At 45.5% G+C, this 15283-nt stretch overlaps 1 protein-coding gene across 1 annotated transcript; it reads left to right on the plus strand.

Annotated features, from left to right (window-relative positions):
• The first annotated feature begins 317 nt into the window (after positions 1-317).
• polr1b (RNA polymerase I subunit B) lies at positions 318-12394 on the plus strand. Its single transcript, XM_024424464.1, has 15 exons — positions 318-933; positions 4091-4258; positions 4398-4544; positions 4827-4959; positions 5136-5272; positions 5453-5676; positions 6459-6630; positions 6919-7090; positions 7266-7547; positions 7879-8012; positions 8166-8336; positions 9901-10057; positions 10260-10456; positions 10594-10844; positions 10986-12394. Exons 1-15 carry the CDS (start codon positions 757-759, stop codon positions 11866-11868), a joined length of 3405 nt encoding a protein of 1134 aa, XP_024280232.1. The 5' UTR covers positions 318-756; the 3' UTR covers positions 11869-12394.
• Positions 12395-15283: the final 2889 nt, after the last annotated feature.

Consider the following 15283-nt stretch of genomic DNA (forward strand, 5'->3'; position numbering starts at 1 on the left):
ATTGATCAACACAAAGGGCGAGTTCGACATTGCAGCCGACTTTAAAGACGAGTCGAGATTGACAGATCTCCAAATGTCCTTGCATCGTAAATAACTACTCTGTTGCGTTCCTTTGCCAAATTTTACAATTCCTGGATAGGTGTTTTAAGTATCGGCTAACCACAAATGTTAGCAATCTGTCAGTTAATGACAGACGTGTTGGTCAAGTTCCCCTGATCAGATGTTGGATGCATCAACCAATGGTTGTGTGCCACGTCAGACTGACAGATTTCTATAAGATGATGTGGTTGGCTTATGTAAAATACCTATCCAGACATTGTAAGATCTGGCAGGCGACGGCTGGGAAGAGAAACACGCCCGTAGTCAGTCAGTCAGTCAGTCAGTCAGTCAGTCAGTCAGTCAGAATTTATCACGGTTTTGATGCTTTCGAACACGGCCACAATCAATACATAGAGCAACTGAGATCTGATATCTATAGACCTCTAGCTGTTTGGTTACAGTGGACATTATCTTTTATGCTGAAACTGATTTAGACATAGCATTACACTTTAGATGCTGTTTGGTAATTCCTTTTTCTCACTTCTATGAATAGTCAACCAAACTAATACAATTACATTCAACAAGACGGTTTGATTTTGTTTGATAGCTCTGAAAATTGGATGCTGTCCCTTTAAAGGAATTGACCTTTCACTCACTTCCTATTACAACGATTGTACTTCCTGTGTAACTATGCGCATGTGGTAAACAAGAATAAGCATGGATTTTGCGAGTAAGTGGAGTAGTTTACTGACAAGTCCAAGCCTTAAACATTTAACAGAAGCAGGCTACGGCATACCGAAGGAAAAACAACATGCCGCTGTTCAGGACCTAACGAAGGCTCATATTGAGTCGTTTGACCAAGCAGTTTCAGAAGGACTGTGTCGTGCTGTACAGGTAGGCGAACTTTCACGTGGGACAGTCAGTGCTGTGTCAGCCGTGCCTCCCCAAGCCACAATGTTGGCCAAACGTATCTTTTTAATATGTCTTGTGTCCAGTGGTGCGTTTAGGATTTTTAAAATGCTCCATTATTGAAAGAAATCAATATTTTGCTCCATGAAGTAATCAAAGTTTATTTGTCACGTGAGCCGAATACAACAACCTTACAGTGAAATGCTTACAGGCTTTAACCAATAGTGCAAAAAAAAGGTGTTAGGTTAATAAGGAAAATAAATAAAACAGTAAAGACAGGCTATATATAGGCACCGGTTAGTTGGGCTAATTGAGGTAGTATGTACATGTAGATATGGTTAAAGTGACTATGCATATATGATGAACAGAGAGTAGCAGTAGCGTTAAAGAGGGGTTGGCGGGTGGTGGGACACAATGCAGATAGCCCGGGTAGCCACTGTGCGGGAGCACTGGTTGGTAGTCCCAGTTGAGCTAGACTTGGCACTCCGGTACCGCTTGCCATGCGGTAGTAGAGAGAACAGTCTGTGGCTGGGGTCTTTGACACATTTTTGGACCTTCCTCTGACACCGCCTAGAGGTCCTGGATGGCAGGCAGCTTAGCCCCAGTGATGTACTTGTTTGTATGCACTACCCTCTGTAGTGCCTTGCGGTCAGAGGCCGAGCAATGGCCGTACCAGGCAGTGATGCAACGCTCTTGGCATTGCAGCTGTAGAAGTCGTCTGCAAACTTAATGATGGTGTTGGAGTCGTGCTTGGCCATGCAGTCGTGGGTGAACAGGGAGTACAGGAGGGGACTGAGCACGGACACCTGTGGAGCTCCAGTGTTGAGTATCAGCGTTGCAGATGTGTTGCTACCTACCCTCACTACCTGGGGGTGGCCCATCAGGAAGTCCAGAATCCAGTTGCAGAGGGAGGTGTATAGTCCCCAGATCCTTAGCTTAGTGATGAGCTTTGAGGGTACTATGGTGTTGAACGCTGAGTCAATGAATAGCATTCTCACATAATTGTTCCTTTTGTCCAGGTGGGAAAGGGCAGTGTGGAGTGCAATAGAGATTGCATTATCTGTGGATCTGTTTGGGCGATATGTAAATTGGAGTGGGTCTAGGGTTTCTGGGATAATGGTGTTGATGTGAGCCATTACCAACCTTTCAAAGCACTTCATGGCTTTGGACGTGAGTGTTACGGGTCTGTAGTCATTTAGGCTGGTTGCCTTTGTGTTCCTGGGCACAGGGACTGTGGTGGTCTGCTTGAAACATGTTGGTATTACAGACTCAATCAGGGACATGCTGAAAATGTCAGTGAAGACACCTGACAGTTGGTCAGCACATGCCCGGAGAACACGTCCTGGTAATCTCTGGCCCCGCAGCCTTGTGTATGTTGACCTGTTTAAAGATATTACCCACGTTGGCTACGGAGAGCGTGATCACACAGTCGTCCGGAACAGCTAAATGCTCTCATGCATGCCTCAGTCTTGCTTGCGTCGAAGCCAGCAAAGAAGTGATTTAGCTCGTCTGGTAGGCTCGTGTCACTGGGCAGCTCGCAGCTGTGCTTCCCTTTGTAGTCTGTAATAGTTTGCAAGCCCTGCCACATCCGACGAGCGTCGGTGCCGGTGTAGTATGATTCAATCTTAGCCCTGTATTGACGCTTTGCCTGTTTGATGGTTCGTTGCAGGGCATAGCTGGATTTCTTGTAAGCTTCCGGGTTAGAGTCCTGGTTGGGGTATTTACGTACAGTCACTTTGGGGACGACGTCCTCGATGCACTTATTGATTAAGCCAGTGACTGATGTGGTGTACTCCTCAATGCCATCGGAGGAATCCCGGAACATGTTCCAGTCTGTGATAGCAAAACAGTCCTGTAGCTTAGCATCTGCTTCATCTGACCACTTTTTTTTTTATAGACTGAGTCACTGGTGCATCCTGCTTTAATTTTCGCTTGTAAGCGGGAATCAGGAGGATAGAGTTGTGGTCGGATTTACCAAATGGAGGGCGAGGGAGTGCTTTGTATGCGTCTCTGTGTGTGGAGTACAGGTGATCTAGAAATTTTTTCCCCCTCTGGTTGCACATTTAACATGTTGGTAGAACTTATTTAAGTTTCCCTGTATTAAAGTCTCTGGCCACTAGGAGCGCCGCCTCTGGGTGAGTGGTTTCCTGTTTGCTTATTTCCATATACAGCTCACTGAGTGCGGTCTTAGTGCCAGCATCTGTCTGTGGTGGTAAATAAACAGCCACGAAAAGTATAGCTGAAAACTCTCTAGGCACCCCTCATCTTACCTGAGTTTGCTGTTCTATCTTGCCAGTGCAGAGTATATCCCGCTAGCTGAATATCCATGTCGTCATCCAGCCACGATTCCGTGAAACATAGGATATTACAGTTTTTCATGTCCCGTTGGTAGGATATTCGTGATTGTACCTCGTCTAATTTATTGTCCAATGATTGCACGTTGGCGGGTAGTATTGATGGTAACGGCAGCTTTCCCAGTCGCCTTCTCCGGGTCCTGACCAGGCATCCGTCTCTTTGTCCTCTGTACCTGCGTCGCTTCATCTTGCAAATAACGGGGTTGACGGTCCTTTGGGGTGTTTGGAGAATGTCTTGTGCGTCGTCTTTGTTGTAGAAAAAAATCTTTGTCTAATCCTAGGTCAGTGATCGCTGTCCTGATATCCAGAAGCTATTTTTTGCCGTAAGATACGGTTGCAGAAACATTACGTACAAAATAAGTTGCAAATAACGCGAAAAACCCCCACATAATAGCACAATTGGTTAGGAGACCGTAAAACTGCCATTTCTTCTGGCGCCATTTTGTTAATCCAACAACTTGTACACCACCATCTTGTCTATTTCAAATCTTGTCATTAATTAAGACAGGGGTGTCATGACATGCGGCACTTTGGGGAAGACCCACCTGTTTCAATCAATGAGAGATTTGAAATTGACATGGTCAAGGTTGGTTGAAAATGATGTGCTACACAACCGTACCTAACCTGTAATTCACAGTAATGGATACCAACATTTTTTGGTTGTTACACCAGATAATGTGAGTTAATCTGTAACGATGCAGCAACCTGGTTGTAGTTGATATCTGTCATGCAAAACCATGGGTTTGGAGAGTTCATGTAAAAATGTTTGTTCCATTTCTCCTTTTCAGGCCATCCGTCCCTTGGAGTTTATGTTTAAAAATGACCGGATCAGCCTGGCATTTGTGGAGGCCACCATCTTTAAACCAGTGGTGGGCAAAGGAAGCATCTGCCGGGACTTGAGGGTGTTCCCAGCAGAGTGCAGAGGGAGGCGCTGCTCCTACCGGGGGAAGCTTGTGGTAAGCGTGCCTGCAAACCCAACACCTGTACCATATGGATTGTACTGTTTATGTTGGTCAAGAACGAGGTCTTTCTACAATCTATCACAAGACTTGCCCATTGTGATGAATTTAAGTTTTGTGCTGTGATTCTTCACAGGCAGATGTCAGCTGGTCCGTGAATGGGGTTCCCAAAGGCATCATCAAGCAGTCTCTGGGCCAGTTGCCCATCATGGTGAAGTCTAGGCTGTGTAACCTACATGGGCTCCCTCCCAAAGAGCTCATTGAGCACCATGAGGAAGCTGAGGTAGGAGAATGGCACGCTCCCCCTGGGTGGCCACCCTAATCAGGTTATGTACCCAATGCATATATGTCCGGTAAATTAAAATGCTGCCGGTCAAATGTCCTGCGCTACATCTGCATAACGGAAAACCCTGATCTGTGGGAACCAGTCAATCTGATCATTTATGCTTCGACGCAAAAATCAAGGCACATTTTTCTGCTTTTACACTTACATTTTACAGTTTGCAATGCGTCTTTACATTTCTTTAGATTCAATCTCTCTTTCTCTCCATCCTCATTGAAACAGGAAATGGGTGGTTATTTTATTGTGAATGGGAACGAGAAGGTTATTCGCATGCTGATCATGCCAAGGAGGAACTACCCTATCGCTATGTCAAGGCCGAAGTGGAAGAACAGAGGCCAGGGATACACTCAGTATGGTACGCAAGGCAGTTAATGTACAGAATGTGGAGGGTGTTAATGTACAAGCCGAACATTGCATTGTTGGAGCAGTTGAGTCCCATGGCCTACTATAAGTAGCCTAACATTTGATTATCGCAGTCCGATCTCCTTGATGCAGACATAAGCTACAGCTATTCTTTGTCTGTCTCCCCAGGTGTCTCAATGCACTGTGTGAAGGAGGAGCACACCGCTATCAATATGAACCTGCATTACCTGGACAATGGGACTGTGATGCTCAACTTCATATACCAGAAAGAGCTCTTCTTCCTCCCCCTGGGCTTTGCACTAAAGGTGAGATGGAGCAGTGATATTTGGAATAGGAACTTGCATGTGACATTAAAGTCTGTCCACTAGGTTTTTATGCACGCGACACATAAGAATGTTATGAGAATTGGGCCATATGGCCTATACTGTATGAAATTACAGTATATATTTAACATTTTAACCACATTGACTTTCTGTTTTGGCCAGGCTCTAGTGGACTTCACAGACTTCCAGATTTACCAGGAACTGATCAAAGGTCGTGAGGCGAACTCCTTCTACAAGAGCTGTGTGTCTGAGATGCTGCGACTCGTCATGGAGGAGGGATGCATCACCCGCGGTAAGGTGCTCAACTACCTGGGCGAGCGCTTCCGGGTCAAGATGAACCTGCCAGAGTGGTACACCCATGAACAGTGTGCCAACTACCTGCTAGAGTAAGTGTGTGTTATTAAAAACTTCACCATGCTCAAAGTGATATTCAATGTCTGCTTTATTATTTTTTTTACCCATCTACCAATAGGTGCACTTCTTTGCGAGGCATTGGAAAACCTCCCTGGTCTTTACAGTTGAATCTGTGTTTGAAATTCACGGCTCGACTGAGGGACCTTACAATTATCTGTATGTGTGGGGTACAGAGATGAGGTAGTCATTCAAAAAGTAATGCAGTCCATGCAACTTATGTGACTTGTTAAGCAAATCTTTACTCTTGAACTTATTTAGGCTTGCCATAAAAAAGGGGTTGAATTCTTATTGACTCAAGACATTTCAGCTTTTCATTTTTAATTGCATTCTAAAGACATTGACCGGGTCAGCTCTAGCAGGGCAGAAATTTGGTGAACTGAATTGTTGGAAAGGTGCCATCCTGTGACCGTGCCACGTTGAAAGTCACTGAGCTCTTCAGTACGTGCCATTCTACCTCCAATGTTGGTCTATGGCGATTGCATGGTGGTGTGCTCGATTGTTATACACCTGTCCGCCACTGGTGTAGCTGAAATAGCTGAATACACTCATTTGAAGTTGTGTCCACATACTTTTGGCCATGTAGTGAATGCCTATAGCAGACACTTATTATGATGACTTAGTCATGAGTGGGTCTTTTTTTTTGTTGGTGTATGGGTGGTCCTTGGAATCTAACCAACTATCCTGACGTTGCAAGCACCATGCTCTACCAACACACACACACTCTTTATGGAATGTCGTGTCTCTCTCTGTTCAGCCAGTGCATCTGTATCCACCTGAAGTCGGACGTGGAGAAGTTCTACCTGCTGTGTCTGATGACGCGCAAGCTATTCACGTTTGCCAAGCAGGAGTGCATGGAGGAGAACCCGGACAGTCTGATGTGTCAGGAGGTGCTCACGCCAGGACGGCTCTACCTAATGTTTCTCAAGGTCAGTTCAGACATCAGGACAGCCCTGCGCTGGACTACTGAGAAATGATGAACAGTTCTGGATCTGACGTATTGGTGAATCAAAAGCAATTTATTGTCAAGATACTACAACATTGTGGGGCAACAGAAGTTGTGTTTGGCATGGGTAATGTAAGGCCATGTCAGGCCAGAATGCTAGCAGTGAAACCTTGACTGTAAGGCCTTGGTATTAAAATCGTACTCTAGTTGTCCTCCATGTCATATAATTCCTCTGTAGGATGTGTTTTAACCATTTGCAATGTGATGATAGGAGAAGATGGCTGCCTGGATGGTGTCTGTGAAACTGTCTATGGACAAGAGGGCCCATAGGCTGACTGGTGGGGTGAGCTCTGATAATCTGGTGAAGATGTTCAACATGGGCTCTGATGTTACCCATCCCTTTGAGTATCTGCTAGCCACTGGGAATCTCACTTCAAAGACTGGTATGCTGTGATACAAAACATTCTACTTATTTGTCATTACAACGTATCCACTGTTCTATTTTTCTAAATTTTTCTCTATTTTACTTGGAGTTATGCAGATATACATGACGTGTATAAGTTACCTAGAAGCACATGCTGGTCCTGAGATTCTGTTCCTCTTCCCTCCTGCCGTCAGGTCTGGGCATGCTCCAGAACACGGGACTGTGTGTAGTGGCCGACAAGCTCAACTTCATCCGCTACCTGTCCCACTTCCGCTGTGTGCACAGAGGTGCAGCCTTTGCCAAGATGAGGACCACCTCTGTACGTCGTCTGCTGCCCGAGTCCTGGGGCTTCCTGTGCCCCGTGCACACCCCCGACGGAGAGCCCTGCGGCCTCATGAACCACATGACGGCCCACTGTGAAATCATAGCCCCGGCCCTACCCACCACCACCCTCCCTGCCCTGCTCTGCTCCCTCGGTGAGTACAGACAAACCTGGGAATTGTGAATGTGTAGCTAGCTGCCTCACTATGGCGTCCTCCATGTTGTAGCCTGTGTTGGAGATCAGAGACTATGCTGTTGGTTCCAATGGGGTAGTTGTACATGAAAAACACTGAACATGTGTCCAAAGTAAAACACAAAGGCCTGGGATTGAACGTGACAGGATATCCAAGGTTACGTCACTCACTGCGATTAGCATGCAGCTGGAACCTATTGGGTCCTAAGGTTTATTCGTACATACTGTGTGTCGATGTGTGAAAATGCTCAGTCGTTTATATGCGGTTGTGTTGTCCCATCGTTCTCCTCCAGGTGTGACTCCTGTGGATGGTTCTCCTGGCAGGGCCTACACTGACTGCTATCCTGTGCTCCTGGATGGTGCCATGGTGGGTTGGGTAGAGACTGATCTGGCCCCCTTCCTCGCAGACTCCCTCCGCAGGTTCAAGGTAAGGCAGGGCGTCTCCCAACCATCTGCAGTTATAACATGGGTTTGATCATCACTCACTTATGTAATGGGTTAATTCATTGCACATGAATAGTGGCAGCTAGTTAGGTTTTTCTGCCTCTTACTCATTCTAGTTCATGCCACTCTCTTGCAGGTGTTGAAGGAGAAGAAGATCCCTCCCTGGACTGAGATAGTTCTGGTTCCCCAGACCAGCAAGGCCAGCATGTACCCAGGCCTGTACCTCTTCACCACCCCCTGCCGCATGGTGCGGCCTGTCCACAACCTGGCCCTGGGCAAGCAGGAACTGATCGGCACCTTTGAACAGGTACTACAGTCGCAAGCTGCTTAAAATGTCTCAATTCCTGGGCATCCTTAGTAAACCCCCTAGTTACTAATCGTAGCCTCTGGGACAAGGAGGGATGCTAGATCAAACTAGTTTTCAAGCAGTGATTTGTTGTTTTGTCAACTCTAGGGCAGTCATTACAGTAATTGTTGGAAGTTGTTTCTTGAGTTTGGTTGGTAGTGTCATGTCAGTACCTAGTTACTTGTAGATGGTTAGTCTGACCGTGGCTTCAGAAAGTATTCATACCACTTGACTTATTACACATTTTGTTGTAATAAAAAATAAAAAATCACCCAGGACCTCTGAGACTATCACAGTGTAGGTGCATTTATACGGAGAATTGATTACACACAGGTGGATTGTATTTATCATCATTAGTCATTTAGGTCAACATTGGATCATTCAGAGATCCTCACTGAACTTCTGGAGAGAGTTTGCTGCACTGAAAGTAAAGGGGCTGAATAATTTTGCACGCCCAATTTTTCAGTTTTTGATTTGTTAAAAAAGTTTGAAATATCCAATAAATGTTGTTCCACTTCATGATTGTGTCCCACTTGTTGTTGATTCTTCACAAAAAAATACAGTTTTTATATCTTTGTTTGAAGCCTGAAATGTGGCAAAAGGTCGCAAAGTTCAAGGGGGCCGAATACTTTCGCATGGCACTGTATCTACCAATAGGTGCCCTTTGCGCGGCATTGCAAAACTTTCCTGTTCTTTGTTGTTGAATGTTTGAAATTCACTGCTCGACTGAGGGTCCTTACAATTATTTGTAGGTGTGGGGTACAGCGATGAGGTAGTCATTCAAACAGCCATGCAGTCCATGCAACTTATTATGTGATTTGTTACGCAGATTTTTACTCCTGAACTTATTTAGGCTTGTCATAACAAAGGGGTTGAATACTTATTGACTCAAGACATTTCAGCTATTTCATTTTTAATTAATTTGTAAACATTTCTGTAGGCTAGTGACATCTAAATGTACTCCATTTTTAAATTCAGGTTGCAACACAACAAAATGTGCTAAAAGTAAAGGGTTGTGAATACTTTCTGAAGGACTGTATATGTTTTAGTCCTAATTCCTTAGAGGCTTGTGGTATGGTGTGGCCGCTCCTTCCGACTCAACTTAACTTAATTATTTTAAGCAATAAGGCCCAAGGTGGTGTGGTATGGCCAATATACCACAGCTAAGGGCTGTCCTTATGCAGGACGCAACGTGGAGAGCCTGGATACAGCCCTTAACCATGGGATATTGGCAATATACCACAAACCTCGAGGTGCCTTATTGCTATTATAAGCTGGTTACAAATGTAATTAGAGCATTTAAGAAACGTTTTGGCACACCTGTGGTATACGGTCTGATGTACCTCAGCATTCAGCCAATCAGCATCCAGGGCTGAAACTACCCAGTTAATAATCTCAATTATACACCCAAATCTACAGTATGCTGTGATGTTTGCTTCTTGTGTGGACAGTTCGAGACAGTACCTTATTCTGTTCGAGTACACAGAAACATTTGTGAATTAAGCTTCTCTCTCCTGTTTGACAGCTCTACATCAACGTGGGCATCAGTGAGGATGAGATCGAGCCGGGTGTGACCACCCACCAGGAGCTCTTCCTCCACAGCATGCTGAGCGTGGTGGCTAACTTTATCCCTTACTCGGACCACAACCAGAGTCCCAGGAACATGTACCAGTGCCAGATGGGTAAGGGTACACCAAGTTTTCAGAAGCAGGCATCTCTGGTGTTTTCTGAGTTCAGATACCTTTTTTTTTTTGTGTGTTTTTTTCAGCTAATTCCTATACAGAGAACACTACATGTGAAAAAATGTGCTTTATTCTTCTAAAATGCCTGACTTTAAAAAAATGATCCCATAGATGTTGGTGTAACTCATCTTCTCCTCCACAGGTAAACAGACCATGGGCTTCCCCCTCCACTCGTTCCAGGACCGCTCAGACAACAAGCTGTACCGCCTTCAGACCCCTCAGAGCCCTCTGGTCAGGCCTGTCATGTACGACCACTACAACATGGACAACTACCCCATCGGCACCAACGCCATTGTCGCTGTGATCTCCTACACTGGCTACGATATGGAGGACGCCATGGTGAGACAGCTAGCTCTACATAAATTCACTTTTTATTTACCCATTGGCTGATTTCACTGTACCAGGTGTGTGTAGAATACATGTATACGGTGTGTGTGTATTCGTATGTGTTCTATTTTAATTCCGTTTGCGCCTAGATCCTGAACAAGTCGTCATGGGAGAGGGGCTTTGGTCATGGCTGTGTTTACAAGACTGAGCTGGTGGACCTGGCACAGAAGATGAAGGGCGAGGACAACCTGGTGTTTGGGGTCAAACCCGGTGACCCCAAGGTAATGGACAAACTGGACGCTGATGGGCTGCCCTCCATCGGCGCAGTGCTACAACATGGAGACCCCTTCTACAGCTACATCAACCTCAACACCGGACAGACCTTTGTCAACTTTTACAAGTGAGTTATCCAGTTTGGCCTAATGTTCTTTCCATTGTCATACCATAGTGTTGACTATTTCTCTACTCTATGATGATGAGTTGGCCAGATGCAGCAGCTAATGCAATTTTATAACCTGCTGTCTTTCCCTCGCTTTCGTAGGAGTCAAGAAAGCTGTGTAGTAGACAACATCAAGGTGTGCAGCAATGACGTGGGCTCGGGCCGCTTCAAGCGCGTCTGCATCACCGTGCGAGTGCCCCGTAACCCCACCATCGGGGACAAGTTCGCCAGCCGCCACGGGCAGAAGGGTATCCTGAGCCGCCTGTGGCCTGCCGAGGACATGCCCTTCACAGAGAGCGGGATGACCCCCGACATTCTGTTCAACCCTCACGGCTTCCCCTCCCGCATGACCATCGGCATGCTCATCGAGAGCATGGCCGGCAAGTCGGGCGCCCTCCACGGCCTGTGCCATGACGCCACTCCCTTCACTTTCTCCGAGGAGAACTCGGCACTGGAGCATTTTGGGGATATGTTGCGCGCTGCCGGCTACAACCACTATGGCACCGAGCGCCTCTACAGCGGCCTCAGCGGCCTGGAGCTAGAGGCGGACATCTTCATCGGTGTGGTCTACTACCAGAGGCTGCGTCACATGGTCTCCGACAAGTTCCAGGTGAGGACCACTGGCGCGCGGGACAAGGTGACCAACCAGCCGGTGGGCGGAAGGAACATCCAGGGGGGCATCCGCTTCGGGGAGATGGAGCGCGATGCCCTGCTGGCCCACGGGACCTCCTTCCTGCTCCACGACCGCCTCTTCAACTGCTCTGATCGCTCTGTGGCACAGGTGTGTGTGGACTGTGGTAGCCTACTGTCCCCTCTACTGGAGAAACCACCACCCTACTGGTCGGCCACACGCCACCGCAAGACTGTCTGCCTCCTCTGCGGCAAGAGTGACTCCATCGATACGGTGTCTGTGCCATACGTCTTCCGCTACTTTGTTGCCGAGCTGGCGGCGATGAACATCAAAATCAAATTGGACGTGAAGTGAATTCAATGTGAAGTTTGTTCAGTCTACCTACCAGCCACAGACAGTGCTATATTGTGCACAGGAAGTTTGTCTTCTCCCGTGTGTGACTGGCAGTGTTCAGATATTAGGCCTTATGTTTTGTATTAAACGCTTTATCTCCAAATATATCTGTCACATGTAAAAGTAAAAAATATGATTGCAAAGAACTTACTGGAATTTACACAATTACCTGAACTACAAAGCCATACTGCTCACCAGAATGGCCAAGTGCTTGAGGTTTACCCTCTTGTTGTCCAGAATGGTCTCTACCTATCATAAGTTATGGCTAAATTGAGACTTGGGTCAAGGATGGATAGAACTTTCCAAAAATGTTCAGAAGTTACAAAGATATTGTACAGTAACTGTCTAACATACACAATATTGCTTTGTAAATCAGTATATTTAGAGTGAAATCCTTTAAGAAAATACATTGTGATGGTGTACATTGCGCATGAGACAGTCGATTGTGACTACTAGGTAATAAAAGGTTTGTCAATGACTAACTACACTTTACTCTTCAGACTGACAATCGATACACATTCAAGTTGTTCCTGTCATAACCAGCACTTTGAAGGAGACAATGTTGTTCACAGGGCTTTAGCTTCTTGTGTCCTGTTTCTTATACCTACCAGAAGATGATGGTGGGAGGAGCTGTAGGACAGGCTCATTATAATGGCTGGAATGGAATCAATGGAACGAAGCGTTGTTTCTATTGGTTTGATTCCGTTCCAGCCATTTACAATGAGCCGCTCCTCCCACCAGCCCACTGCTATCTACTTCCCCCAACAGATAAAGTAGTCAGATGTATAATATTTTTTATTTTAAGAGTAGACAATGAACAATGCAATAGGCCACGTCATGTGGTATGTAAACGCAATTATTACACCCTTTCACCCACATTGAAGATGAAAGAAAAGCAGCTGATTTGATTTTCACAATTCCCTTTTTACAAGAAACCCATGTCATTAATGCAGGCCTTTGGAAACAATCTTCATTTACAGTACATTTGGAAAGTATTCAGACCCCTTGACTATTTCCACATTTTGTTACATTAAAGCCTTATTCTAACATTGATTAAAATTTGTTTTCCCCCCTCAATCTACACACAATACCCCATAATAAACAAAGCAAAAACAGTTTTTATTTTATTTTTACATTTGCAAATGTATTAAAAATAAAAACGTAATCACATTTACATAAGTATTCAAACTATGTACTCAGTACTTTGTTGAAGCGCCTTTGGCAGAGATTACAGATTTGAGTCTTGGGTATAACGGTACAAGCTTGGCACACCTGTATTTGGGGAGTTTCTCGCATTCTTTTCTGCCGATCCTCGCAAGCTCTGTCAGGTTGGATGGGGAGCGTCGCTGCACCTGGAGCAGGTTTTCAAGAATCTCTGTACTTTGCTCCGTTCATCATTCCCTCGATCCTGACAAGTCTCCCAGCCCCTGAAAAACATCCCCACAGCAGGATGCCACCACCACCATGCTTCACCGTAGGGATGGTATTGGCCAGATGATGAGCGGTGCCCAGTTTCCTCTAGACGTGATGCTTGGCATTCAGGCCAAAGAGTTCAAACTTGGTTTCATCAGACTTGGGCTGTGGCGGTCACGAAATTGTCAGCCCGTGACTGTTAACATACACATTTAGCATCTCCTGGCTTCCACACAGCCTACAAGCCACTGAAGCAGACCTTTGGAACATCTACAGTATAATAAATCCATGTAATATAGCCTACATCTTTACAATAAATCCATGATTTATTTTGGACAGGTCTAAAGAAGCATGACACACCTATGAAGAAAATGTAGTCTGTTTCAGAAGTGTACTCTGAGTTGTCCTAATGTGGCTATGCCAAATGGCTGTGGGCTACACTAGTTCATTCAGAATTCCATGGCATTATTTATATTACTTTATAGTATGAAGAATACAATTGAACAAAGCTGAATAAAATAAATTCTACAAACTACACTGCTCAAAAAAATAAAGGGAACACTAAAATAACACATCCTAGATCTAAATGACTGAAATATTTTTATTAAATACATTTTTCTTTACATAGTTGAATGTGCTGACAACAAAATCACATCAAAATGATCAATGGAAATCAAATTTATTAACCTATGGAGGTCTGGATTTGGAGTCCCACTCAAAAATTAAAGTGGAAAACCACACTACAGGCTGATCCAACTTTGATGTAATGTCCTTAAAACAAGTCAAAATGAGGCTCATTAGTGTGTGTGGCCTCCACGTGCCTGTATGACCTCCCTACAACGCCTGGGCATGCTCCTGATGAGGTGGTGGATGGTCTCCTGAGGGATCTCCTCCCAGACCTGGACTAAAGCATCCGCCAACCCCTGGACAGTCTGTGGTGTAACGTGGCGTTGGTGGATGGAGTGAGACATGATATCCCAGATGTGCTCAATTGGATTCAGGTCTGGGGAACGGGCGGGCCAGTCCATAGCATCAATGCCTTCCTCTTGCAGAAACTGCTGATACACTCCAGCCACATGAGGTCTAGCATTGTCTTGCATTAGGAGGGACCCAGGGCCAACCGCACCAGCATATGGTCTCACAAGGGGTCTGAGGATCTCATCTCGGTACCTAATGGCAGTCAGGCTACCTCTGGCGAGCACATGGAGGGCTGTGCGGCCCCCCAAAGAATTGCCACCCCACACCATGACTGACCCACCGCCAAACCGGTCATGCTGGAGGATGTTGCAGGCAGCAGAACGTTCTCCACGGCGTCTCCAGACTGTCACGTCTGTCACATGTGCTCAGTGTGAATCTGCTTTCATCTGTGAAGAGCACAGGGCGCCAGTGGCGAATTAGCCAATCTTGGTGATGAGCTGCACTACTTGAGCCACTTGTGTGGGTTGTAGACTCCGTCTCATGCTACCACTAGAGTGAAAGCACCACCAGCATTCAAAAGTGACCAAAACATCAGCCAGGAAGCATAGGAACTGAGAAGTGGTCTGTAGTCACCACCTGCAGAACCACTCCTTTATTGGGGGTGTCTTGCTAATTGCCTATAATTTCCACCTGTTGTCTATTCCATTTACACAACAGCATGTGAAATGTATTGTCAATCAGTGTTGCTTCCTAAGTGGACAGTTTGATTTCACAGAAGTGTGATTGACTTGGAGTTACATTGTGTTGTTTAAGTGTTCCCTTTATTTTTTTGAGCAGTGTATTTGAGGGAGTGCGCTCATGCGGCTATTCTGTGTTGAGCGGTTAAAGAAATAGGTCATCCTATATCTAGATGATTAATTTAGAGTTACTAATGTAACTTTAGTTGATCTACAAACATTGGGCTATATGTTTAAAAAAAAAAAAACATTTTAAGGATGCAAAAGCTCGCTTGCAAGGCTCTGCTTTGTTTTCAATAACCCTTTTT

The sequence above is a fragment of the Oncorhynchus tshawytscha genome, linkage group LG06 (genome assembly GCF_018296145.1).
Source record: "Oncorhynchus tshawytscha isolate Ot180627B linkage group LG06, Otsh_v2.0, whole genome shotgun sequence".
Classification (NCBI taxonomy): domain Eukaryota; kingdom Metazoa; phylum Chordata; class Actinopteri; order Salmoniformes; family Salmonidae; genus Oncorhynchus; species Oncorhynchus tshawytscha.